Below are 25,199 nucleotides of genomic sequence, written 5' to 3'. Positions count from 1 at the left end.
CTGCTGCGATCGACACGGACACATTAAATTCCTGTGTGGCAGAAGTGTTGAGCTGCCGGCCCCACCCTGCTCCGCTCTTTTTTGTGTGTGTGTGTGTGTGTGTGTGTGTGTGCGTCTCCGCTTTGCTGCAAACAAACAACAAAGGCAATAATGAGTTCTGCACTCACACACAGACATGACATTATTTCATTAACGCTTAGAATAAGAAATATCACAGTCCGCGCTGAGGTCGGCCGTCGTAGGCGACCTCCTTTCTTTGTCCTTCCTCGTCTAGACGGGCAGATATTTTCGGATATTTTTGTCACTTCTTATTGCTAAGGAGAGGGATGGAAAACACATGAGGCAGAGACAGACGCTACATCCATTCCATAGCGCTGCACCGCGCCACACCGTGCCTGTCATCCACATTACCCCGGGTGTTTTAGAACCCCCCAAAAATACAGTACAGCACCCATTACAGAAGCTCAGGCTCACTTCCTGTTGGTTCTTATTTGCCCAACTTGTCTATCAGTTGTGAACAAAGCAGCTAAGTTAACACCAGGAATTTATTCAATGTCTACCGCAGGGGAAAATAACTAATTGCATGTTTTCTGCTGAAATATTTGCAGTTTAATTTGTGATAATACTTTGGAACGGGACGCTTTAGCTCAATATCTATCTAATTAAGGCTGAAACTGACAATTATTTTCACAATTGATTCATTTTCTCAGTCAGTTTCTCCATTTAACTGAGTAGGAATGTTTCCCAGACATCCAGAGGATAACATTTTCGGAGCAAAGACACCAGAAGATATTCCCATTAAATGAGCCAGAAAACGTCAAAAAGCTTGTATTCATCACAGGAAAACACTTAAACTGAGTAATCAAATATCAGCACACACATGCCCAGTGCGCCTGAAAGGTCACGTGATGTATGTTTTTACACGTATTTGTGGTTAGCAGGTCTTTTTTTTTTTTTACCTCTTTGAAATGACAAACAGAGACGTCTTGGTGTAGCCAGACAGAAAAGAGCATGTGGATTTAAATGTGTGATTGAATAGCCTGGGATGGACGGGAAAGAGGCAGCGACTGTAACTGATCCAATTTCGCTCACTCGAGGAGTTCCTGTGGTGATTGTTGCCGCGTTCCAACGCCGCGCTGGAAACACAATGTGCCTCGGGGAGCAGCACTTCGCCCAGATGCATTTGTCACACTGTGAGCTTGTGTGCGTCATCTCAGCCCCAGATACCTGCCCAGTCCCTTGTGGGATGCTTAGTCACACTGGCATGCTCTGCTCCGCTGGCACCGAGTCCAGGAGCCGTCTGAATGGAGGAATGGACCGAGTGAGACAAAGAAAGACAGAAGGGTTCTTTTAGTTTTTTTGCCTCTGGCTTTGACAGTTGACAGATAAGAGTGGCTACAACTTGAAAGACCTTTGAGAGAAAGATACGAAAAGTAACACAGACATGAAGAATATTCAGAATGGCATGGGGGGGAGGGAGGGAGGGAGAGAAGACTTTCATGTGTCACGCATGACGGAAAAGCACGGAGAGAATAAACAGATGAGACAAAAAAGACAGAGAGCACGTCGCCGTCATTGTTGTTGTTGTTGTGAGCAGACACACAGACTGCTCCTTTCACAGTAGAAACAGCTTCAAGGCATTTTTACACCTCAGTTTGCTAATTACTCTGGTGTCTGTGAGAGAGGATGATCTGACTGGATTCATTTCTGCGATTATGAAACCGCCGTACAGTTTCTCTCCGCCTCCTCGCTCAAACGCCGCCGTCTGCTCACCTGCTGCTGTCGACGGAGATTTGCGATGAAAGGCCTTTCCGAATAATGGAGAGGAAGACACAAAGCAGCCTCACCCACTGACATGAAAACGTTTTCTGTACATGAGGAGAAAGAGGAATACTCACAGCTGTGTACTCGACTCCCATTTGTTTTGAATATTTTCCCAGCTTCACACTTTATTTTCCCCTGCACTCACATTCCTAACTCCCTTTATTCCAGTTCTGTTCTCAACTTGAATAAAGTGTTTTTTTCCTCCTAATCTCTCCTAATCATTCCCTAATTCCATGTCTCCAGATGCCTCTGGACGCATGACGGAGACGGTGGCCTCAGAGAACCCTCTGTCCCAGCAGATCTCGGACGTGGTGAAGCAGCCGGCCTTCATCGCGGGGATAGGAGCGGCGTGCTGGATCATCCTCATGGTCTTCAGTATCTGGTTGTACAGACACAAAAAGAAGAGGAACGGCCTCTCCAGCAGCTATGCGGGCATACGCAAAGGTCAGAGCAAGCACTCGAGTCTCTAATCTACTGTGCTGCTGCGTTCAGTTTGTAGAGGGTTTTTTTTCTTTTACTTACACAAAGTGTGAAGAGAAAGGAAAACAAAATGGAATGCAGCTATTTGTTTGTTCATCTTCTACGTCCAAAACAAACCCCCTCACATCTTTCCTGTCTCACACACACACTTCATTGTGGAGCGTTACTCTCCAGTGTAGGCCTTTAAACTGCATTTGCAACCGTCTTAGTGGGATTTCACTGGTTTGTGACATGACCGACCTCCACCCACAATAGCTAACGTATAAAAAGAGCTATTAGCCCTTTGTTTTCCCCAGTCTCATTCATGTTTTCGACCGTCCTTGGGGCTGCTGCTGCTGCTGCTGCCTGTGAGCACTACCTGCACCACGCGTGCACTTCAATTTTTACTGACTCCCGGGGGTCAAAGGGCACATTCACCTTCAACCTTGAAACACACGGAGAATGGAAATTAGCTGTCGCTAATCTGTGACCATCACAGGTCGTCCATGTTCTGCACCTCACGCCTGCTCAAGGAAACGATTGATTGTCAAGCAAACTGCTGCTTTTTTTTTTATTGTGTTTCAATTATTTTTTGTTTTTCTTCATTTTAAATTGTTAATACACTATTTTAACATGCAGTAAATTTGAACATGTAGTAAATAACTGCCAGATATTGAGAGTTCTTCTGGAAAAATGGGCAAAAGCACTTACTGACAGGACATTTTCTGACATTTTGAGGCTTAGGTGTTTTGTATTGTAAGCTTCCGATTTAAAAATGCAAAAACACACACTGATGCTGCTTTCAGGCTGCTGTAGAGACACGGTGATACAGATGGCAGTCTTTATAAACCTTTGCCGACAGTACATATAAAAGGGTTTTTCTGAAGCTCCAAAAAAAACAGGTGATTTCTTATTTTATAGCAGTTATACAAACAAACTTCTGCAAAAACCAGTGCAATGTCACAGGTTGGACTTTCAAATAACCTTAGAATATCTCAAATTTCAAGACAAGATCTCATTAGTCTTATTCTGTGAGATATGACAAAATATCAAAAATAAAAGCATAAAAAAGCAGCAAATATTACATTCAAGAATACATATAATACAAGTAAATTAAATAGTTTGTGCAGAAGCTATAAGCAATGTAATCTACAGGGAATACAGTCTATAGATACAGAGGAGTGGTTTGTGTACAGGTGTTAAATAATAATACTGCGAGGCTTAGATTAACCTCTGACCCTGTTTGATCCTGTATTACTCACATACACTTAAAAAAAAAAAAAAAAGGTTTTCAGGAGCACAGTTGCCAGTCTTCCTCCTCCTCCTCCTCCTTCCTCCCAGACCACAAGAGGCCACAGTCTTTGTTGGAACTGGTAACTAAGAATGTTTTCAAAAGTGTGTAATTGCAACCACATGAAGCAACAAAGCACACTCAGAGTAAAACAGGTTGAAGTAGGACTGTACGTGTGTGTGTGTGTGCTGCTCCCTGTCATTATAGTCTGATTACATATTTCAATTTTACAACTCTGGTGAACGAGGCCTTTTGTTTTTCTTTGTTTGTTTTTCTTTGACGACAAAGCTACTCGTACAAACTGCACAGTGATTTTTTTTTTACGATTTATATGACACTGTGGGAGTTTATCCAAACAAATCAGCAAAACAAATAGGTCGTTGGTGAGATGGTAGAGACCGCGTAATAATTACTGCACACGGTTCAAAGTTCAGTCATGGCCTCATTAAAGCAGGGAGTGAAAATCTGAAATCTTGCGTATTTTAGTCACGTTTACATTCGAAAAAAAACCAGCATTCAGCAGGCAGATAAAAACGTATTTAACCTTTCAACATATTCAACGAGTATTTGTCCACTCAGACCGTTCTCTTAAAGGTTTCATTTTCTAACGTTCGCCGCGCACTGTGTGTCACGACGTTGCATCGACTGCATCTCGCTCCTCACATCTTCTGAGAACAGCAACACAGATCAAAGTGCATTTTATAGAAGAAATCCACAGACAACAACGCCCGCTGCAGAATATAAATCAGCCAAGAGAGTGAGGTTGATGTTTGTTTGCTTGCACAGGGAGCCCATCAATGCCATCTGTGTGTGTGTGTGTGTGTGTGAGTAATGGGAGCTGTGTGGGTGATGATGTGAGAACTGGAGATATCTCTGCAGCGTTTGACCCTCACCCAGCAGGGCTCGCTGATACTCTGGGCCAGGACTTGAACCTGCAGCTGCAGCTCGACACTCACTTTCTCACAGTTGGGGGGGGGGTAGGGGGCAGAGGTGTCTGAGGGGATCAAAGACTTGAGGGCAGAAAGAAGCATGAGAATAGAGACACACTTTATGGATTTATTTACTTTGGCAGGAGTTATGTTGGGGGGGGTGAAACACACAACATTAATTTTACGTCCTTTGTTTCTCTCAACAGTGCCGTCCTTTACTTTCACACCGACAGGTAAGAGCTCAGAATTTTCATATTATATGTAACTGTTGTTGAGTGATGAGTATTAGTATCCGTCTTCCCATAATCAGATATTGGGAAAAAGAAAACAGTGAGATCTAATAAAGGGTGTCCGTGGGCTCTTAAAAAGTATTAAAAGTTGATGAATCAATTTTGGGAAAATCATCAAAAAGTCTTAACTGCGATTTCATGAGTTATATTAATAGAGTTTGACTGCAAAAAGTATGCATGAATGTATTTATATGTTAAAAATAACGATGCACAGGCATGCTCGCCCTGCAACATCTTGCGACAGCGAACATGCTCCTCCTGACACAAAATAATATCCGAAATCGCACGAAATAAAGTCCAAATATCGTCAGACATGGGAAAATGTAAGTTTGCGGACTCCTGGTTGTCGATCCCTGTAGCCTCTGAGCTTTGTTCCTTTCCAGCTTATGAGTTCCTTTGTATGGTTGTGCTTTATAGATTTAATTGCAAATTGAAACTGTTTTGTAAGTGAAATATGTGTAGCTGAAGTGGCGATATGGTCTCAAAATATTTTGAGAAGGTCTTGAAAAAGTCTTAAAAAGGTATTGAAATTAACTTCAGGATTCCTGCACATACCCTGTAATATGATTTGTAAACCCTGACTTTGACATTTAGAGAGATGTGGAGGCTGCGGTGGTGAGAGCATTATCGTAAGGTCTAAATATGTTGTTCAAAAACGGGTAAAAGATTGTATCAGACTGATGGCAGCATCAGTAGGGATTAAGGCTGATTTGTTTTCAAAATGGAATTTACATGGTAACGGCTGCAGCTGCTTTGATTGTGCGTTGGTCCATGCAAATCAAAACTGAAATAAGTAGTACATTTCATGTTAGAAACAGTTCAGATCTTGTTGTTTACCGGGCCTTCCTTCCTAAAATAACAACAGGTGCTGAGATGATGGTGCAGAAAGAGACTTGCATAGAACAACTTTATTGTTGCAAGCCAGTATCCGTTCAGACAGGTGTCCGACAGAGTTTAAGCCCAATCCTAGTAGACCCTGCCCTCCCGGTCTTCACCCTAGGCTGATGTTCTCATGCTCTTTTTTTTTTACTTTTGAACATAAATTTCCAATCCACGACAAACTAAATTTGACTATAGCAATAGCGTCTCTCCCGTACTCCAGAAAACAGGAAACACCCGAGTTCTTTCCCATCAGATCTAAGCGTCCCTTCGTTAACTCCCTTTTTGGGCTTTATTTGGATTCCAATTCATTTCATATGTGTATGTGATGGCCTCTGATTCAACTCCTTTGCTTGCAGTCAGAACGGTGGATTTTTAATGTAGTGCACGTCTTCCCAGTCTCATAACAGGATATACAGAAATAAGAATTAGCTGTGTTAATGTGTTCATCTGAGTCGGATACTTCAATGTCATCCCTGCGTCGTTTAATTTGTAACGCGGTAAATATAAAACTCATGTCAGGAGAATTGCAATTTCATATTTTACTCATGGTTCTGCCCTGGTAGGAAAAAGTTATGAAATAATAATAATAATAATTATTATTGGTATTAAGCCATGCCAAATATTTGTGAAACACTAATTGCTCTCATGGAGAAGTGACAAACCACTTCACTTCATACTGTATATCCACCAACAAAGGTGGCCAATGCCGGGTGCCAATTAAGGATCAATTTGAAAATAAAATGTTTCACTTAAATTCTTTTTTGCGGGCGGGGGGGGATCGTGTCGAAACACGGCGCTCAAACAGAAGGGAGGCTGCGCCGCTGAGACGCTGTTCAAACTTGATCAAAAGGGCCGCCGGCACAAGAATGACACACCAAGCTCAATTAGACATGTGAGCAGCAGCAGCAGCAGCAGGACAGTTAGGAAGGTTATCTGTGAACCGAGGTGGCACAGTGTGATGGAGATACAATAAACGCTTGCGTTACCTCGCCGGTGTTCTCCATTTGCATGTTTGTTTCTTTTTAAATTCACTTTCATCTGAATGAAACGCTTTGTTTGCTGCAGGTGTGGCAGGACTTAGTGCAGCGGTGAATGGGGGACTTTGTGTGAGGGAGGAGAGGGAAGTGGAAGAGACAGGACAACAGTGTCCAGTATGTTTGTGGTCACACTGGCTGATCTCGTCCGTGTGGAAACTGCAGTCTTGTATAAAGTACTTTAAAGGGATACTTGAGTAAAAGCACAAGTATGGGACCAGAAAATGACTTTGGTAGAAGTTGAAGTCACTTTTTTATAACATTACTTCAGTAAAAGTCTTAAAGTAAAGGACTTTTACTGTACTTAAGTATCAAAAGTCATTTTCTGATAAAAAAAAAAACTGAGGAGTTAGATTTGAGCCATGGTGGCTCAGTGGTGGGGCGAGTTTTCGTTCAACTGGAAGGTTGTGGGTTTAATTCCTGGCTCCGCTCGTCTACATGTGTCCTTGAGCAAAGACACTTAACCCCCTGTTGCAGCGTGCGAATGGATGAAAGCTGTCGTGTAAAGCAGCTCATCAAGACTAGAAAACCTTGATATTAATACAGACCATAATACCAACTCTTCTTCTTCTTCTAATTTTATTTGGTAGTAACGAGTAACAGAGAGTTAGAGGAAATGTAGTGGAGTGAAAGTTGCTAGAAATACAAATAAAGTAATGTACAGATACATTAATGTTGTACAGTAATGAAGTATTTGTACTTCGTTGGCAGACTGTACCTGAACAGGAAACTGTGTTTTGTTAATCAAGATCTGAGAGAAATCGTTGAGGTAAAACACACTCCTCCTGCTCTGGTGTAAAACCCCGCTGTGAAAGAGGAAGCGTATTGATTTGAATGTAAAACCCTGACCTGTGATTACTTTGCATCAAACTGATCTAAGAAACTGCTCCAGCTACCATGCAAAAAAAAAAAAAGGCCAAAACAAACACTTCCTGTTTTGAACAAGAGAGAGACAGTGAGTCAACATGGCTTCAGCCCAACCTTACACCATCTCTCTCTCTCTTTCTATTCTCGGGGAAGAGATAGTAATTAAAGTTGGAAGTTTATCTCTGCTTCACACATGGCAGCTTAGAGCTCCTTGAAAGAGTCCACCTTGCAGCGCGCGAGGCCTCAAACACACGGAAGCCGAGCCAGACGACCTAAGAGCTCGGCTTCTCTGTTCTTCATAAGCTTCTTACATGTCCTCCTCTCCCTCCTCCTCCTCCTCCTCTTCCTCCTGCTGCTGCTGTCTTTGTGACTCAGGCAACATGACACCATCAGTACACCTGATTTTACAGGTCAATCAATATTGTTTTTTTTCTATGGCTGATGCCAACACCGGTCTGTAGAAATCAGAGCAGCTGATATTTGATGCCACTGGAGCCGAAACAATTAATCGATTACTAAACGAATCGTCAAATATTTTGAAGCTTTTTTCATGATTAAAACAAGATTTCTGATCGTTTCAGCTTCTTAAATGAGAATATTTTCTCTGTTTCTTTGCTCCATGAAACAAAGAAATCATTAAAAACAACATTTTTAACATTTTCTGATACAGTAACTACGTGAAACTGCTAGACTGAGATATACACGTGTTGGTCCATCTCTCCAAAAAAACAAAATGCGTATAAACCAAACACTGAATACATCAAACTGTGAAATATCATGAGAAAACTAAACTTTATAAATCAAAAAAAAGTCCCAGTTTGGATAAAACAGCAGAGTTTAAATGCATTTATCACATTTCAGTAAAAATAAATATAAACTTGCATAAGTAACAATCGGCTTGATGTGTTGTATAATAATCAGCTAAGACACTAATTAAACATTAAAAGGGACCGCGAGGGAAAATAACAAAGATGATAATGTAATAAAATCAAAGTAGGAAGTAACTAGGGCTGAACAGTTCATACTTTTCAAATAGAAAGTTGATATAATGCAATTAGCAGATCACAAAAGCTGCGATTTAGATCAAAAAGTTATGGACTTGACTCTCTGTGCCTTCATAAATGATTAGTAGAATATGGAGCATGATTAAATTAGATATTTCCCACATACTAACTCAGTGTTCTCTTTCTTTTTCAGTGGCATATCAGAGAGGTGGAGAGGGTGTGTCCAGTGCTGGCAGGTAAGATATTGCACACGTTTTTTGGGGGAAACTCTTTGATTAATTGTATTTAATTACACACACAGTAGGAGGCTAAATGTCCTGAACACTGTCATTGGCAGGTGCACTTGTGTTTGAGCAACACTAGGGGGAGTGCTGTGCCTTTGTAAAAGCGCAGAGAACCTGAGAATGGTGTAGGCAGGGAGAGAGGGAGGGAGGCAGGGAGGTGCACTGAATCTGATGCGAGGAGGAACAAAGCCTCACATACAGTATGAGTATACCAGGAGCTCATCCTCACCCTGTTACAGTGGAGTAACACTTGCGGCCACAAGGCTGCGCCATAGCGTTACCGTAAACGACCATGTATGTACTCCTTGTTATGGAACTGGTGCATTGTGCACAAGGAGAGCGGAGGCTGATTAAACGCTGCACAACTCTCAAATGCACCTGCTACGGAAATAAAAGTAAAGATTGAAAACACAAAGAGAAATACTTCATTGTTGCTCTTGTGTGCACAATACTCTACTACACGTGTGCGTGTGTTGTTCCCATGTTAATGAACACTTAGCTTAGCTCGGAGCCGCCATCAGCAGTAAATCCATATTCATTATATTATCCGCTTGTATGATTGAATCCCATAAGCGAGTGTGGCTGTGTCAGCTCTGTGCAAAGACAATGGCCATTCCCCGTCAACACACAAGTGCCGGCTGATGGAGGAGCTATTGTGGAATTGTATTTGGCTCTGGAAGACGAATGTGTTCATTACCCCCCCTCCAAAAAAAAGAAACCAAGAAATGAGTCGTTTGAGTGGGAATGTAATTCAATGCTAATGCAGTGTTTGAATATGCAAACTGTGGAGATTTGAATACCGACACAATGTGCATTCTCTTTGTGTGCCGGATTGATGCGTTTCATGATGCTATTTATTCCCGGCTCTTTTAAAAAGCGCCCATGTTTGGCCCGAGGTCAGGTTATACAGTAGAACAAGAGATCTCGAATTGTGCCGGGATTAAAGCCAAAAGAAAGAAATGGGAGTAAGACGTGGAAACAATAGCCATGGATGCCGGGCAGATGGCATGTGAAAAACTGCCCCTGCACTGGTTTCCTCTTCAACTTTTCAAATGATAGAGATGTAGTGTGACACCATGGAATCTACTCTGGGAGCGTTCGAGGTTCACTGACTGCTCGGGACACGCATTTGGCAACATTGGGAGTGAATTTTTATCCGGCTGTCTAATCCGGGCGGATCGCTAATGCTCACGCGGGCTCAGGGAAAGTGCCGTGGACTGTGGACAAGTCAAGCACACACAATCTATTTAGCTGTGCACGTACGCGCACACACACGAACGGCCACAAGGCAAAAGGTCTAAAGCTGGATTTCGGTTTCTTTTTTTCTTTTGTCAGCTGCTGGATAAATACACTCCACATAATCTTCTTTCTTTCTAAAATATTTTGTTACTGTGGGTGTTTCGGCTCATTCACATAAATGTCACTGCGGTGTTGGCTTACTATTGTTAACCGTTTGGCTTCCAGGCCTGGCTTGTTGAACATCGGGGAGTCTGCGACTCAGCCCTGGCTGGCTGACACGTGGCCCAACTCCTGCTCCAACCACAACGACTGCAGCATCAACTGCTGCACCGCTGGCAACGGCAACAGCGACAGTAACTTGGCAACGTACAGCCGACCAGGTATGTAGCAATGAAGCCGCCGTACTTTTGCAACAAGCAAAATAAACACTCCATCCCACCCCCTCCAAAGATAATGATGCAGCCCTTGAAAAAAATAAGTGCAGAGATAAGAAATGTAGGCACTAGGGGAATCTGAAGTGAAAAAGGAAGTAAAATCTGATATCTAGGTTAGCTCCCCGGAGAGGTGTTCAGCGTGTCTCTCTTTTCTGTAAGTCTCCAAGAAGAAAAACCTGGAGAAATATTAGGATTAAGAGAGGCTGTGTGGTTGTGTGTGTTTGATTTATCGGAGGTTAAAGTCGAGCTGTTTTAGGCAGGAAATCAAAAAGGAGCACACTCAGAGGGGCTTATGGCTCTACTCTGTTGCTAATCGAATTGCTTTGCTGATTTCCATACCGTTGTTATAGCCCCGGTAATGTAATTTCCTTTAAGTGCTCAGTTATTTAAGAAATGTGCAGCGGGCGAGGAGGTCAAGGCTCGGACTGCAGACGGTGGCCCGGGAGCAGAGAGAGGAACGGAGAATGATAGAGACAGAGGTTCACCTGGCGGAGCAGACAAAGAGGATGAGACGGAATAAGTATGGGTGGAGGTGTAAAGTATGAATGAGGATTAAAGCAGATGTAACACAAGCACACGGCCGCTTAGTTTATACAGCAGTGCTGGAAAGGTCAACACAGGACCTTGTTTTCAAATGACGCCAAGTCCCAATTAATCTTCTGCACTTTGCTGTACCTTTAAAGCAACAGTATGTAGCATAAACGACACAAAAACAAGGGAATTCATGGTTTCACTTGACGTGGAGTATATCCGTTATGCCAGCACCAGAAACGAACTGTGCTGTTATAAATGAATTCTTGATATTTGAAAGCTGCCTTTGCTGAAAATTAGAGCTTAAAGAAGCTTGATGATGTCTGGAAGCAGCACGGGATCATGGGAATTAGTCTATTTACACTTTACTATTTCTTTCTCTGATGTAACACAGGAGGTTTTCCTACGTAAGTTATAGTATAGATGGTGGAGACCAAAATGGAGTGGTCCATTACCGTACTGCTTAACTACATATAACATTAGTCTTGTTGTTCTCTTTGTTATTTTTATACAGAATATTTACATATTATATCTTTAAGACTTTTTTCTTTTATCTGTTCTACAGTTCAGGATTTTGAGTTAATAGCTACCGCCTCTCATGGGAGATCTTATCAAAGTTACATAGTGAGAGAAAAGGCATTCACTCACAGGGTCAGAACGAAAAGAGGCACCGTTCTCCCCCCATTACAAGTCAGTGTACCATAAAAATGAGTTTGACGCTGTTATTTCAAGGTAAAGTAGTTGCATAATGTTGCTTTAATGTATCGGATCATTGGCAATGCATTGAGATGTCTATTGTGTGTCAGCCTCAGGGATGGTGATGCATACACAGGACGGATGCTTTCGTTTTTTAATATGCACCCAGACACACACAGTGACCTGATCTGAAATGAGAACACGGTCAAAGTCGCAGCCAAAAAACGTCACCTTGGAAGGAAATGGACTTAAGCTTATTAATTTTTTTTAACTGTGACGCAAGTCCCGGGGAAAAGAATCTCCGAAAGTTGGACTGTAATGAAATGGTTTATGTTCTAAATTACGCACCTTGGGACTTGTGCCGTTAAGGGCAGACCATAATTCACATCCAGCTGTTTGGACTAATATCCATGCAGTAATTCTTCTTATTTCAAACCTTTCCCGATGAGGATTAATAATTCATTTTGTAGACTTTACAGTCATCAAGTTTAATTTCTTTCTCGGAGCTAATCACCCCTCTGAGGCTGAAGTGTTTCACTCTACCTTGACTTTGGTGTGGGATGTTTAACAGGGAATAACAGACTAAAAGGCAGCCCTCACTCCTCGCATGACGCCCTTTGCTGTATGACACTAAGGAGCTTGCCAGACGCATGCTTTGTGTGTGTGCCAAACCTCAACTCTGTGAACATTAAGAGGATCACTGACTAGGTGACAGTGCAAAGGAATGGGAGTTAATGTCCCCTTTATCTCAGCCATAGGGGCGCTTTCACAGATCAAACGCTGGTGGTGTCGAGCCATTTCCGTGCAGCCCGAAACGTGAGCCGTGCGGCACGAGCCGCGTCACACCTATGGCCGTCCTTGGTATTTACCGCACGGCTGGCTCTCAGATCTGCTGGAGGATTTGAATATTTTATGAGCCAGGGTAAATTGGATCTGTCAGTGGTGCTGTGCTTTTACTGCACGCCCTCATTCCCGGTCTTTGATACAGACACGTCTCCCTGTCCCTCTCAATGAGAGAAGACGTGCCCGACGTCAGGCGGGAAAGAATAGAGATGACACCCGCGTTTAGTCACGGGGTGAGACTGCAGCAGACAGGTGTAATAGCACCTGTGTCATTCAACTAAAGTAGATCATCATTTGGCGAACAAAACTCATACTTAGGATGGAAATAAAGATTTGAGTGATTTTTCTTTTCAAGAGCTTGAAATGAATATGTGGATGTGTCTCAGATAAATACGTCGAACTCTGTAGGAGATCAGGTGACGCCCTGTTGTGTCAGAGCTGTTACCAGACTGGCGCAGACTGCTGCAAAGCTGATCCGCAGTAGACAAGATTCACTAAATAACCTCCTCGTGTCCTCCAGCCGACTGCATCGCCAATTATAACAACCAGATGGAAAACAAGCAGACCAATCTCATGGTGCCAGAGTCGGGAGTGTACGGCGACGTAGACCTGTCCAACAAGATCAATGAGATGAAGACCTTCAACAGCCCCAATCTGAAAGACGGACGCTTCGTGGGTCCGGGGGGCCAGCCCACGCCGTACGCCACCACGCAGCTCATCCAGTCTTCCATCATGGGCAACAATATAAACGCAGACAGAGGGACTGGAGGTAGCGGAGGTGGCCCCGGGGGTGGAGGGGAGTTGAATGAGAAACACTGCTGGAAGCCGTCTTCCATCCAGCAGCAGAAACAGGAAATGGGCTCCCAGCTGCAGTACATCATCATGGAACAAAACAAGCTGAACAAGGGTGAGTGTGTGGAATACCCAGCAGCCATGAAGCTCAACTCCACGCCATGAACTTCCACCTCCACCTTGATTTTTCCCCCCCTCTGTTCTCTCCTCTGCAAGCTTTCCTCGACTTCTCCGTTGAAGGCTTTAGAAGAGTTTCTTGCTCTCCTTCTTTACTTCTGTCTCGCTCCTTTTCAAATCAGCATCTCTTTTCATCACCTATCTGTATGGAACTCATCTAACCCCTCCATCATGTATGATTTACTGTACAGTATCTGTGCATCTGTTATGTGATGAAGGCAGGTGTGAAGGTTTATCTTTTTACAAAGACAAAGATAAAGCTCCGGTCTTAAGATGCTTTGAGCAAAGCTATCATCACCTCGTTGGCCCTGCAGAGCAAAACCACGTTTGGTGTGATAGTTTTGGTATCTCTGTGCAGCTGTTGCATGCGTTTACATACTCACACGAACATTCTGAAGCATTAACTGCATGGCTCCCGTCGCGTGTGACGCACAACACGCCGCTAAACTGCAATGTCATTTCATGGGTGTACACATTTTCATATTTCCACTGTGCACCATGCGTCTCTGCGGCTAATCTACTGCGGGTTCTTAATTTTCTTGTTCACTGCAAAGCAATTGCTTTGCTTGAATGTTTCTGAGTTTGCGAGACGTCTCCCTGGGGCTACACTAACCCAGTGCTCCAATCTTCCCGCCCATCAGATCGCTGCAGAGGAGGCGACAATCCTATGCCAGCCACCATCCCCTACAACCAGACCCACGACAGCCACACTGGAGGCTCCTACAACAGTTCGGATCGAGGCAGCAGCAGCACGTCCGGTAAGAGTGATGGTTTCTCGTGGAAAGTATTAAAGCTGGGGATAAAGTTCTGCCAAGTTCTGAGGTGAATATTCCTAATACTAGTCCAGATAAAGATAACAGTGGCAATGAAGGTTGGGGTACAGTGCATCAGATTGTTGTTTTCACTACAATATGAGCACCCTGTGTTGCGTTTGGCTCATGAACATCCTTGGTCCAGTCACTCAAGAGTCACAAAAACTGACGACTGTACCCTTCAGGACATTTTTGGTCAGATTTGAAGTTCTCTAAAGCCTGCATCACCCATTCCCCTCAGACTTATATATGTGGTTGATGGTCCAAAATGTAGATCTGGGCAGGTTTCAGTTCTTCATTTGAGGCCAATCTAAAAATAAAATATGTTCCATTGTTGTGATTGTGTTCATGTCGAATAGGCAAAACTGACAACATCTTCACAAATCTTGCCTTATTTTTTGTTTTCCTTCCATATCCCCTTTGGGGCTTTGTATATCTTATCTTTTTAATTCAACTATTAAGGAAGTTTTTTTCCAAGCGTTTAATCACATGCAACACCCCCAGCTCCGTTTAAAAATCCTCAGTTTTCCTCTCAAGCGATAAATCACTTTGAGATGCTAATAAAAAAAAGAATCTTATTTGATTAATTTCCATGTCGGGCCTTTTTGAGGACATGTTGAAAGAGGAGATGCCTTCAGAAAGTGGAAAATGGTTGAATGAATAGAGAGGGAAACTGACAACAATGCCTTCAAACAAAGGCATGAGCACCATTTGCTTGTGGCTTTTGTTTTCTGGGTGCAATGTCATCCAGGGGATGTTCAAAGCAAATTAGATAAAAAGGACTTCTTGTTTTCTTGTCCTGCTTTCTGTTGTATTTCTCTTTTTGTCCCTATTCTGCATCGCTCCCATTAATTGGCTTTACTTTAATTCCTGTATGGAGCAGCCTAATTTCATCAGAGCCTCACTGTCCATCCATGGACAAGGACAAATGAGAACACATTGCGCGCGGCATGCAACGCTGCCACCTTAATGCCATGTATCCATTCTGATATTGCATTTGAAGTTCAAGCCATTAAGGAAAAGCCTTTAGTGCTCACTGCACCTCACAGCTCATTGGTTCACAATTCCAACAGTTTGGTATTAATTAGATCCTTTAAGTGATTTTCTTCTCTTCCCTTTTTTTCCTTCCTTTGCACTGGTTAATATGGCTGTACGGGAATCACAGTGTTTTGTCGAATTTTCGAGTTACTGTACGTGTGCACACGTCGCCGCATGAGCCTCGACACTCGAGTTTTGTAAAACAATCTCTGTCAGCCGGTCTTATTAATGCATTTTTCTCCGCTGTCATACCCTCGCTCGTTAACTCGAGCCTTCTTCGACATTAATAATTAATGTGTTATTCAGAGACAGAAACTGTGTCAGTAGGTTTGTCTCTTGGTGTCCTGTGACTGATGGAAATGCTGTATTTTTTATTTTTTATTTTTTTCCTTCTTCTTTGAGCAGGGAGTCAGGGCCATAAGAAGGGAATGCGCACCCCCAAACTACCCAAACAGAGCACAATGAACTGGGCTGACCTGCTGCCCCCTCCCCCTGCAAACCCACCCCCAAGTCGGACCGTAGAGGAGTATACTCATTCAATGGAAGAAAGGTGGGTCAAAGATGACAGTTAATCTGACAGGCGTGCACACACTCTTAAAATACCAGCTCATTCTTTAGGCCTCGTCTCCCGTTTCGCGCATTCATTAGAAACATTTACCCAAAGGGTTTTTCCATCGACTAGTATTGGGTTCACGTCAAAACCCAGATACAGGGAAGGCATGAATATTAAGCGCATGTTTTTCCTGGCTTCCTTTTTTATAAACATTCATGTTTTCCGTGAGTGATATGGAGGTAACGAGGCTCGTGTCTTCTCTGTTGGCAGCTGTGACCCAGACACGCAGTCCTCCATGCCCCCCTCGTACATGTACCTGCAGCCTGATGAGCTGGAGGAGGAAGAGGAGATGGAGAGGGGGCCCACTCCTCCCGTCCGGGGAGCGGCGTCCTCACCCGCTGCTGTATCTTACAGTCACCAGTCCACAGCCACTCTCACGCCCTCGCCCCAAGAAGAGATGCAGCCCATGCTCCAGGATGGACCTGACAGCCATGAACGCAGGTAAACCGTTTGAATCCTTGCAGAGCAGCATTTAATTTTCTTAACATTGATGTTGTTACCATACAAGGAGCTGTTTGTCTCAGTTCATTTCAGGAAAGAACGGAAATCAACTTGCAGTGATTTGAAGGTTGTTTGAAAAAGTACAGCACAGCAGTTTAAACGTAGTCAATTTTATCTGTTTCTTGTCAAAGATAAAATTGCTGTCGTGTTGCATTACAGCAGTGAGCAGATGGTTTTTTTTTTTTGCAATATAATATATTCTTCTTAGTACAAAAGGAAAACAACAAAGCATGAATTACAGGATGCCTGACATAAAAAAAAAGACACATCTCTGATTTCTTAAAGCTTATTTTAAGAATCTAAGTTCAAGATAACATATTTGTAAAGTTTTTAGGTTTACTATTCTGTTTTCTTTGTCTATTTTAACCCAAATATTCTACATTTTGATTTAATTCATGTCTGACATTTTGCTGCAGGCGCCATGTTGTGAGCCCCCCTCCCCCTCCCAGACCCCACTCTCCCTCACACACATATGGGTACATCACCAGCCCACTGGCCTTGGACACTGACGGCATGGAGGAGGAGGACATACTCGAGGAGGAAGAGGAGGGCGACGAGACGGATACCGAGGTGGCCAAGATGCACTACCACCACACCCACCCCCACACACACCCCCACCACGCCCAGATGCATCCCCGGAGGTTGCTGCTACGAGGGCTCGAGCAGACGCCCGCGTCCAGCGTGGGCGACCTGGAGAGTTCGGTGACGGGCTCCATGATCAACGGGTGGGGCTCGGCTTCTGAAGAGGATAATGTCTCTTCAGGGAGGTCCAGCGCGGTCAGCTCTTCGGACGGATCCTTCTTCACCGACGCCGACTTTGCTCAGGCGGTCGCCGCAGCTGCAGAGTATTCAGGCCTCCGAGTGGCCAAGTACCCCCACACGCAGGGCCATGAAGTCGGAGGAGCTTCAGGTATGAAAAGGTTGCCACATCCGTGAGAAATGTTATTGCAAGAGTTATGAAAAATCTTACCCTTTTATATCCTTTTTCAGCAAGAAAATACCAAATAAACCCAGCAGGCCACCGGCCTGGAAGTCCGGTGTCTACAGATAGTAACATGAGTATGGCAGCCGTACATAGGAGGCCTCCTAAAAAGCAGAAACAGCATCCTGCAGGTCATCCAGGCGTCCAGCGGCGTGATCCGTATAATGAAGGTAAGCACACTGGACGTACATGTGAGTACCACCATCACACTCACAGGAAGTGCTGTGAAACAGTAACCCTCAGGTTGTTGTGTTCATGTTTAAAGAGACAAGTTAAGTTTTCTTACATGAGCTTTGTTGTTCACTCCTTGATCCTTGAACCAACGTCCACTCAGAATGAGATTTGATCCGAAAAATGCTTTTTTACTGACTAAATGTATTATTTTGACATCCTTGCTCTTGCAAAGATCTAGTATGTAACCTTTTTGGTGGGTTTATTGGCAAAAGTTCAATATACTACCCATAAGTAGAGTAAAATATTTCCATCCATCTATTTTCTACCGCTTTACCGCTGTGCCAAACTCAGCTTACGTAGGGCGATAGTGTCCAATTTACCTAATCCCCATATTGCATGTTTTTGGACGGTGGAAGGAAGCCGGAGAACCCAGAGAAAACACACACACACACACACACACACACACAGGGAGAACATGCAAACTCCATGCAGAAAGGCCCTTGTTCCAACTGGGGCTCGAACCCTGGCAGGAGTGCTGACCACTACACCAACCGTGTGGCCCTCCAGTGTTATAATACCAGTAAAAACAGTAATAACGCACACTCAGCAGTCATTTCTTTAGATATTATGTGCACAAAATGAAGTGTCCAATGTGACAGAGAGGGTTGAAACAAGTCATTAATGGAGTTTAATGGCGATTCCATCATCTCAAACCTGTCTGTCTTTTCTCCTTTTACATCAACAAGACATTTTTGCCAAAGGAAGTGACGTAGACTGGATATTTTCCCCTCTTTTTGTACCTTTTTTGTCCATAAAAATCCCAGTAGATCAGCGGTTTCTGAAATAGTCAAACCAGACCATCTGGTCTCTGCCACATTCAAAGTCACTTAAATCACCTGTCGTTTTCTATTCGGATGCTCGCTGTCATCCTGATCATGTCTACGTGTCCCCAATATGGTGCCTGGTGAGTGAATTTTATTGGTAGGTTCCTTACTCAAATAAGAAATGTGAAGAAAGGTTGAAATGAAATGGATTGTGCCCAAAAACTTGGTTTGTGATTTTGCCTGGTGCAGACATTTCTGGTCACTGTGTTTGCACAGAAAACCCCCAAGTAGTCAGATATAGAGAGTAAAAACAACAACAATGAATAATTGTATACAGCAGAACAGTGACAGAGAGACAGCGGGTCAGCTGTGTCCCACAGTACACAGATGGCCAGTTTGAATCAATGGCCTTCTGTCTATTCCCTCCACAGACATGAAAGTGAGAAATACAGTTTACTGTAATGTAGTGTCCGTAAATGACTGAGTATTGGTTTTGCCGCGAGCCAGAAGTTTAATCATCATCTTCCATGTGTTTAATGCACGCACATACGTGGCATCGCTCCAGAACAGATCGGACGAACGGTGGGCAGGAGTGGAAGTGGGGTTGTGGGGCGGTGATGGGGGGGGCGGGGGCTGTCTCAGGGGAGATCTGCCCAGCTTGGCTGTGCTGACACTGGGATGTTGCTCCACTCTAGCTGCTTAATGAAATTGATCCAGGTGCTCGGGCTCATTCCAAAGTGCCACCTTTTGCTCGGCGGGAGGCGAACATAAACCACGCGGGGGCTAAACAGCGGAGCGGCCGCACACAGAAGGAAGAGCTTTAGCCTTGTTAAGTAAAAGAGCAATGGACGTTTTACAGCATCGTTCTTTACAACACGCTGCCTCACTGGCAGAAATCCTCCTTTTCTTGTGAAAAGATCATTAAAAAAAATCTATAGAGGTGAGGTGTGGGTGTCCATATACACACACACACACACACACACACACACACACACACACACACTGTGCTTCGTACAGTATGTGCTGTCCCAGTGCTGGCTCTCCTCTTACTGTCAGGTGTCCTTGAGGGTTGGAAGCACTTGACAGGGAGATTTAATATCCAGCTCACTCGGAGCCAGACCAGCTATATCACAGCAGAAAATCCAACACCCCTCCTCCTCCTCCTCCTCCTTCTTCTCCTTCTCCTCCTGCCATCATCCCTATATCCTGGCTTCCCCATCCGCTGCCCCTCCCTTTGGACTGATCTCCATCCCTCCCTCGGCTCTTCTCCCCGCTCCACTCTCCTCCGTCTTTGTTTGAGCAGCAAGGAGGGCGGACTGACAGCTCGGCAGCTCTGTCTGTCCATCACTTCTCTCGCTGATTGCATTTGATCTGAATGGATTGTTTTTCATTTGGAGGTTATTGCCTGACGCTATCCCCTCCCCCATCTCGCTTCCTACCAACACCCTCCCCACACACACACACATACTATATGCCCCCCCTGCCTGTGGTGTGTGAGGTGATAGGTGAGGTAAAGTGATTTAATGAAACGTAAAAGGACCGAAAACAAAGAGAACATTGATGTTTGCCTGCAAACACGCAATATTTGGTGCTGTGGAAGAATGAACAGCAGAAGTTCAGTCGCTTTTTTCTTATGCCAATTACAAAAAAGTATTTTACTTATTAAAAAATAAGTATTATTAATTAATAATTATTAGTTATTCAATTGAAGTTTGACTTAAAAACCAAACCAAAAATTAAATTGCAGTAGTCGCAATACCCAAATCTTTCAGTCCGACTTTTAATTGAAGTTTAAATTGTAAGTATTAACACAGAGGGTATTTAAATGTACATAATATAATTAAATAGCATATTTAGTTTTAAAAAGATTCTCTCCTGTGAACTCATGAAACTTCAGTACCATTTAAAGTACGTACATATTCATTCATCGGTCCACTCTTTGTAGGATGTAAGATTCTCCCGATGATCTTTTCAGTTTGTAGTTAGTTATCCAGTTTGCCTCAGTATTAGTTTAAATTTCTCCTTTCACCCCTACCTAACTAGGCAGATGGTTCTGCCAATTTCTACCTGTTACAAGTGAGTGGTTTTCTCTCTCCACTGAAGTGTCCTCTTTGGAGGGTGTGGTGGCATTTATTGATAAAGATCAGTCACAACAGGAAGTGAACACAATTGATTAATTGCGGTCATATATTCATAATCAATTCAATATTTGATATCAGTTGCCACTATTAACACACTCATTTTTACAGCACTTTTATTGTGTTAAATGTTTCTACATTTCAATTACTAAAAACCAGAATTATTGACAATAAAAGGGCAGAAAAACAAGTGAACCACCAATGACCTGACTCTGACGCCTTTGTCTCTAACCTCCTTTTCCGAACTTAACCTTCCCTCGTCTCCTGATCCGTCTCAGCCACGCCCTCTGATAAACCCTCCCTGGCTGAGACCAGAGACAATTTTCAGAGCTGAGCTCTGTCCTCGATGATATTTCCTCATAAATCTAACGGGCGCTGTGCTCATCCCTCGTACTGAGCTATATTTCAGACTGTGGCATTGATCGGACTCTGACTGAGGTAGGACTCAGGAGGCAAGAGAGATATTAAAACACTGCAGATGCCTCTCTGTCTGCTCTGTGATATTGACTGCCCCACCTCCCCTCCCCTCCCCTCTGGATGAAGGTGGAGGATAATCAGAAGCCGTCTGATTTTCAGATGTCAGTTATCCCATTATAGCTTTTCATTTATAAAAATACATAGAATAAAAAGATTCAGCGCCTCACAAACGGTGCAAGAAAGGTGTTGGCTGTCATCTTCATTCACTTTCCGGGTCACAGGGTCTTAAGCCAACAAAACCATCCCTCAGCTCGGACGCTGATTAGAAGATGAAAAGCCATCGATCACTTTCCACTGCGTTTTGTTTACACGGCTGTGTGATGTGTGAGAGAGCAGGCCGCCTACCGCCGCCTGCTCTCGTAATATGAATAATGGCTCAAGGACGCGCCGCATCGATTGAACAGAGGGAGTCGAGCAGTTCACAGATCCAGCTGCTCAACATCACACTCCCCTCTTCCTCTGCTCACTCTCATCTAACTCTCTCACGGTCCAGTGTTATCTGTGCTGCCGACTGTCCGTGTGAGAGGAGGTTCAGTGTAGCGGTGTGCACCGATGTAACACCGCAGCTGTGTTTGTGTGCGTCACCTCGCAGGTGTGAGACAAGTTTCCCAGCCTAGTTTTTGATGTGTTTTACTCCCTGTGTTTATCCTGTAGATCTCCCTCCTCCACCCATCCCACCTCCAGCGGTGCTCAAGTCTCCGACGCATCCCTCCAAGGCAACACTGGAGGGCCGAGGAGTGATTTCCCCCAAAGCAGGCGAGGTGCGGGACAGGAGGGGAGGAACGGGAGGCTACAAGCCCCGAGACGGCTCGGACCACAGGACCAGCTCATCTGAACGCAAAGACGCTCAGGAGAGACAAAAGCCTGGAGAGAAAGGGAATAGACATGAGGGTAGCACTGCCAACAAGGCACGCAGCCAGCATGCAGGTACTGCAACACACAGTGTACAACGTAATGGAATGCATCGGTGCCGTGTGATCGCGCAAGCCTTACTCTGTGCTCCTCTACCTCTAGGTTCAGAAGATATTCTGCCCTACAGCCGACCACAGTTCCCCACAGTCAACAGCCCCCGGGATCCAAGCTCCTCCAGCTCCATGTCTTCTCGGGGTTCAGGGGGCCGGCGGAGAGGAGAAGGAGGCCGCCGGAACCTTGCAGACATGGGCCACATCACCACGGGGGCCTTACAACCAGGAGATGAAGAGCTAGAGGTACAGACTCTTTTACAAGTACACAGGCCTGTTATTACTGGGTCAAATGAATAAAACCTTATAAATGAAGACAATACCGAACATTTATAAAAAAATAAATAAATCTATAATTACAACTCAAAATATGCTATTTTGAAATGTCTTTTGTAAAATTATTACTGCTGCTTCGACAAAAAATCATACAACAACAATACTATAATATTAATTTGGTTATTTCAATGCTGATGCACATGTTGACTTTGTTTTACTCACGTGCGTGTACAAATACACGTTGGCAGAAGGCTTAAAGCTTCTGATTTCGGAAAAAAAAAAAAATAATAATAATCTTTTTCTCCACTGTGTGAATTAACAATGGTGGAAAACTCGCTGATGTTAGCTCGTTATTTTTTCTCCCTCAGTCGTGTTTATTTCACCAATGCTAGTTAGCTACCAATCGCAGCCGCTTGCTAACATTCATTTTGAGACGACGTTAGCTTGTATTTAGCAAAGACTGACGTGGCGCTCGCGTTGATGTAAACTACGAAATCTGCTCTTTTTCTTCTTCGCTGGTCGCAACAATCGTAGGGGGCGTGGTCAAACACCCAGCTCCGCTCTTACCTTGTCAATGTCAATTTAGCGGTCTAATTCACATTATTTAACAGATCATAGAAACGATCTACGACGATAACCATTTTTATAAAAATCGCAGAAGACTTAAACGTTCAGAAAAATGTTATTTTTCTTCCTTTCCCCGCTGTGTTAAAGAACGATGGAGAGAACTTGCTGATGTTAGCCACCATTACTTTACCTTCAAACCAGAACGTGTTCCTTGTCTAATTATAGTTATGAAAGCTGGATACTATGGAAGCACATTGTATTCATTTGAAAACAACAAAACAAAAAAAACTCCGGTTTTTCGGAGCAATCTTTTTTTCTGTTTTTCGTGGTATTTCCCATGGACCTATGGTGACTCCTGCCTGCACATACACGCCCCATCAACTCTCTACCGTACTGGGTCAATTAAGACAATCCTGATCCTGGAGAAACATTGCTATGTCTAGCAGATCTGAATCTGAACACCCGCAAAGTCGTCAGGTGCCTGCGTAAAGTTGACAAACTCATGCTAATACCATCTATGTGACTTAAAATGACTCCGGAAAACCAACCATGAAAAAAATGAATCTTAAAAACAAACCAAATTTTATTTTTTATTTATTTTTTTTTTTCAAGTGAATGCAATCAACAATGTATGTTTCATTTGATGCTAACCACGCTGTTGGTTTCATCTTTTTAACAGATGGTAGAAAGCTGAAGAAACGAGGAGTCACAGGAGGAACTGTCCTGATTTTTCCCCTCCCATTGTTTCTCTTACAATTTTAAATATCTCAGTATTTCACAATCATGTTGGCTGCCATCATACGATATGTTAGTCGTGTTTCTTTACACCTGGAAAACAGAACAATGTGTTTAAGTTTGTTTGTTTGGTTTTTTTTCTAACTGTTCATTTTCTATGTCCATTTGACAAAAACAAAAAAAAAAGAAAGAAAACAGGAAAGCGTGTCTGAAGATTTAAAAAGATGGTGCATTCAAAGCAAAGTACGCCGTAGTATATTTATGTTTAATTCCAATGCAATATGGAGTGAGATCTTCCTCCAGACATTGACGTGACTCAACGTTGGAGAGTCCGGTACAGTCAGACGTTGCTGTAATGACAGAGCGAGCAGAGGTGGGACTGTAAATATACGTGTAAACATGATGTCCTTATTTTTACCCATCGTGGTTCCTTGAATTTGTCTTTCTTTGTTTTGTTTTTTTTTTTGCAAAAATTCTAATTTTATTATGCCAGTGAATATAAATATTATTTTATCATTTCCATCCATGTTTGTAAATTGCAATATTATTTAGCTGCCCCATGAAAGTGCCACTTTGGGATTTTTTTTTTCTTTTCTTTTCTCTCGTTTTTTTTTTTTATTTTTATTTTTGTGTAATGCACTGTTACGTTCCGTGTCGTCGTCGATGTTTGTTCTTTGTTTTTACTTTGGTTTTAAAAGCACAATCACTAAACTTTATTTTAAACCATTCTATCTATTAACCTTTTTGTCTTACTGGAGGAAAACAGGTAGGACAAAAGAGTCTAGTTAATCCTGATGATGATGATGATGATGATGTAGGTAAAGGTTGCTGTTTACGAAGGCTGTGCTTGAAAGGAGACTCCTTTCGTTTTGATCGCCTCCCTCTCCACTTCTGACGCTAGCTCAAGTGAGGAAAAAAAAAAAAAAAAAAACCCAGACAGTTAATTAATGTGAGTCATAGCTGCAATGTAAATATCTTTTTTCGCATTGACCATAAACCCAGCTATCGCACATTAATGGAAATGGTAATGTTGTCTTCTTTAATGCACTTAAATGAAAATTCAAATACAGGAAATAAAAGAGAGTCACTTTGGGAAGCTGGAGAGGTTGTTATTGGACAAGAAAGGGTCTCTTTTCTGGAGAAGCCGGGGAGGGGTGTGGCGGTGGGGGGCGGCCGGTCGGGTCTCTGCTCTCGACGAGAAAAGGGTGCTGTTGTTTATTCGTAGGACATCTGCAAACATTTGTTTCGTAAAGCAAAAAAAAAAAAAAGGAAAAAGAACTAAAAAAAAAATGACGAATAAAAGGTTGAAACTACACGCGTTGTTTTGGTCTTTTGTTACCACCGTCCTACGATTGGGTTTACAAGCACCAAGTCAATTTATATGCTAGTTACTCATTTAATTCTCTCGATGAGTACAAATAACTGATTACTGTCCAAGATATATGGCTTGTAACTGTGCTGCCAGAGCGGCTATTGTGTATATAAACCCCTGTCGTTAATCTGTCTACCTACAGAAATCTCAAT

At 43.2% G+C, this 25,199-nt stretch overlaps 1 protein-coding gene across 10 annotated transcripts in view; it reads left to right on the top strand.

Annotated features, from left to right (window-relative positions):
* The window catches only part of robo1 (roundabout, axon guidance receptor, homolog 1 (Drosophila)), a 253,306-nt gene extending 228,538 nt beyond the window's left edge, over window positions 1-24,768 (top strand). For 7 of the 10 annotated variants that reach the window (XM_044033010.1, XM_044033008.1, XM_044033014.1 and 4 more), the window contains 13 exons: window positions 2,068-2,268; window positions 4,710-4,736; window positions 8,774-8,816; window positions 10,329-10,483; window positions 13,128-13,514; window positions 14,218-14,334; window positions 15,832-15,976; window positions 16,250-16,480; window positions 16,957-17,450; window positions 17,531-17,692; window positions 21,790-22,062; window positions 22,150-22,343; window positions 23,620-24,768. In XM_044033010.1, coding sequence (XP_043888945.1) covers window positions 2,068-2,268; window positions 4,710-4,736; window positions 8,774-8,816; window positions 10,329-10,483; window positions 13,128-13,514; window positions 14,218-14,334; window positions 15,832-15,976; window positions 16,250-16,480; window positions 16,957-17,450; window positions 17,531-17,692; window positions 21,790-22,062; window positions 22,150-22,343; window positions 23,620-23,634 — 2,444 coding nt within the window. In that variant the 3' untranslated portion in view covers window positions 23,635-24,768. The remainder of the gene's footprint in view (window positions 1-2,067; window positions 2,269-4,709; window positions 4,737-8,773; window positions 8,817-10,328; window positions 10,484-13,127; window positions 13,515-14,217; window positions 14,335-15,831; window positions 15,977-16,249; window positions 16,481-16,956; window positions 17,451-17,530; window positions 17,693-21,789; window positions 22,063-22,149; window positions 22,344-23,619) is intronic. The other 3 variants (XM_044033012.1, XM_044033011.1, XM_044033016.1) reach the window with 2 other exon arrangements.
* The last annotated feature ends 431 nt before the right edge of the window (window positions 24,769-25,199 follow it).

The sequence above is a fragment of the Solea senegalensis genome, linkage group LG8, assembly GCF_019176455.1.
Source record: "Solea senegalensis isolate Sse05_10M linkage group LG8, IFAPA_SoseM_1, whole genome shotgun sequence".
Classification (NCBI taxonomy): Eukaryota; Metazoa; Chordata; class Actinopteri; order Pleuronectiformes; family Soleidae; genus Solea; species Solea senegalensis.
This window is presented reverse-complemented; position numbering and strand designations above follow the sequence as displayed.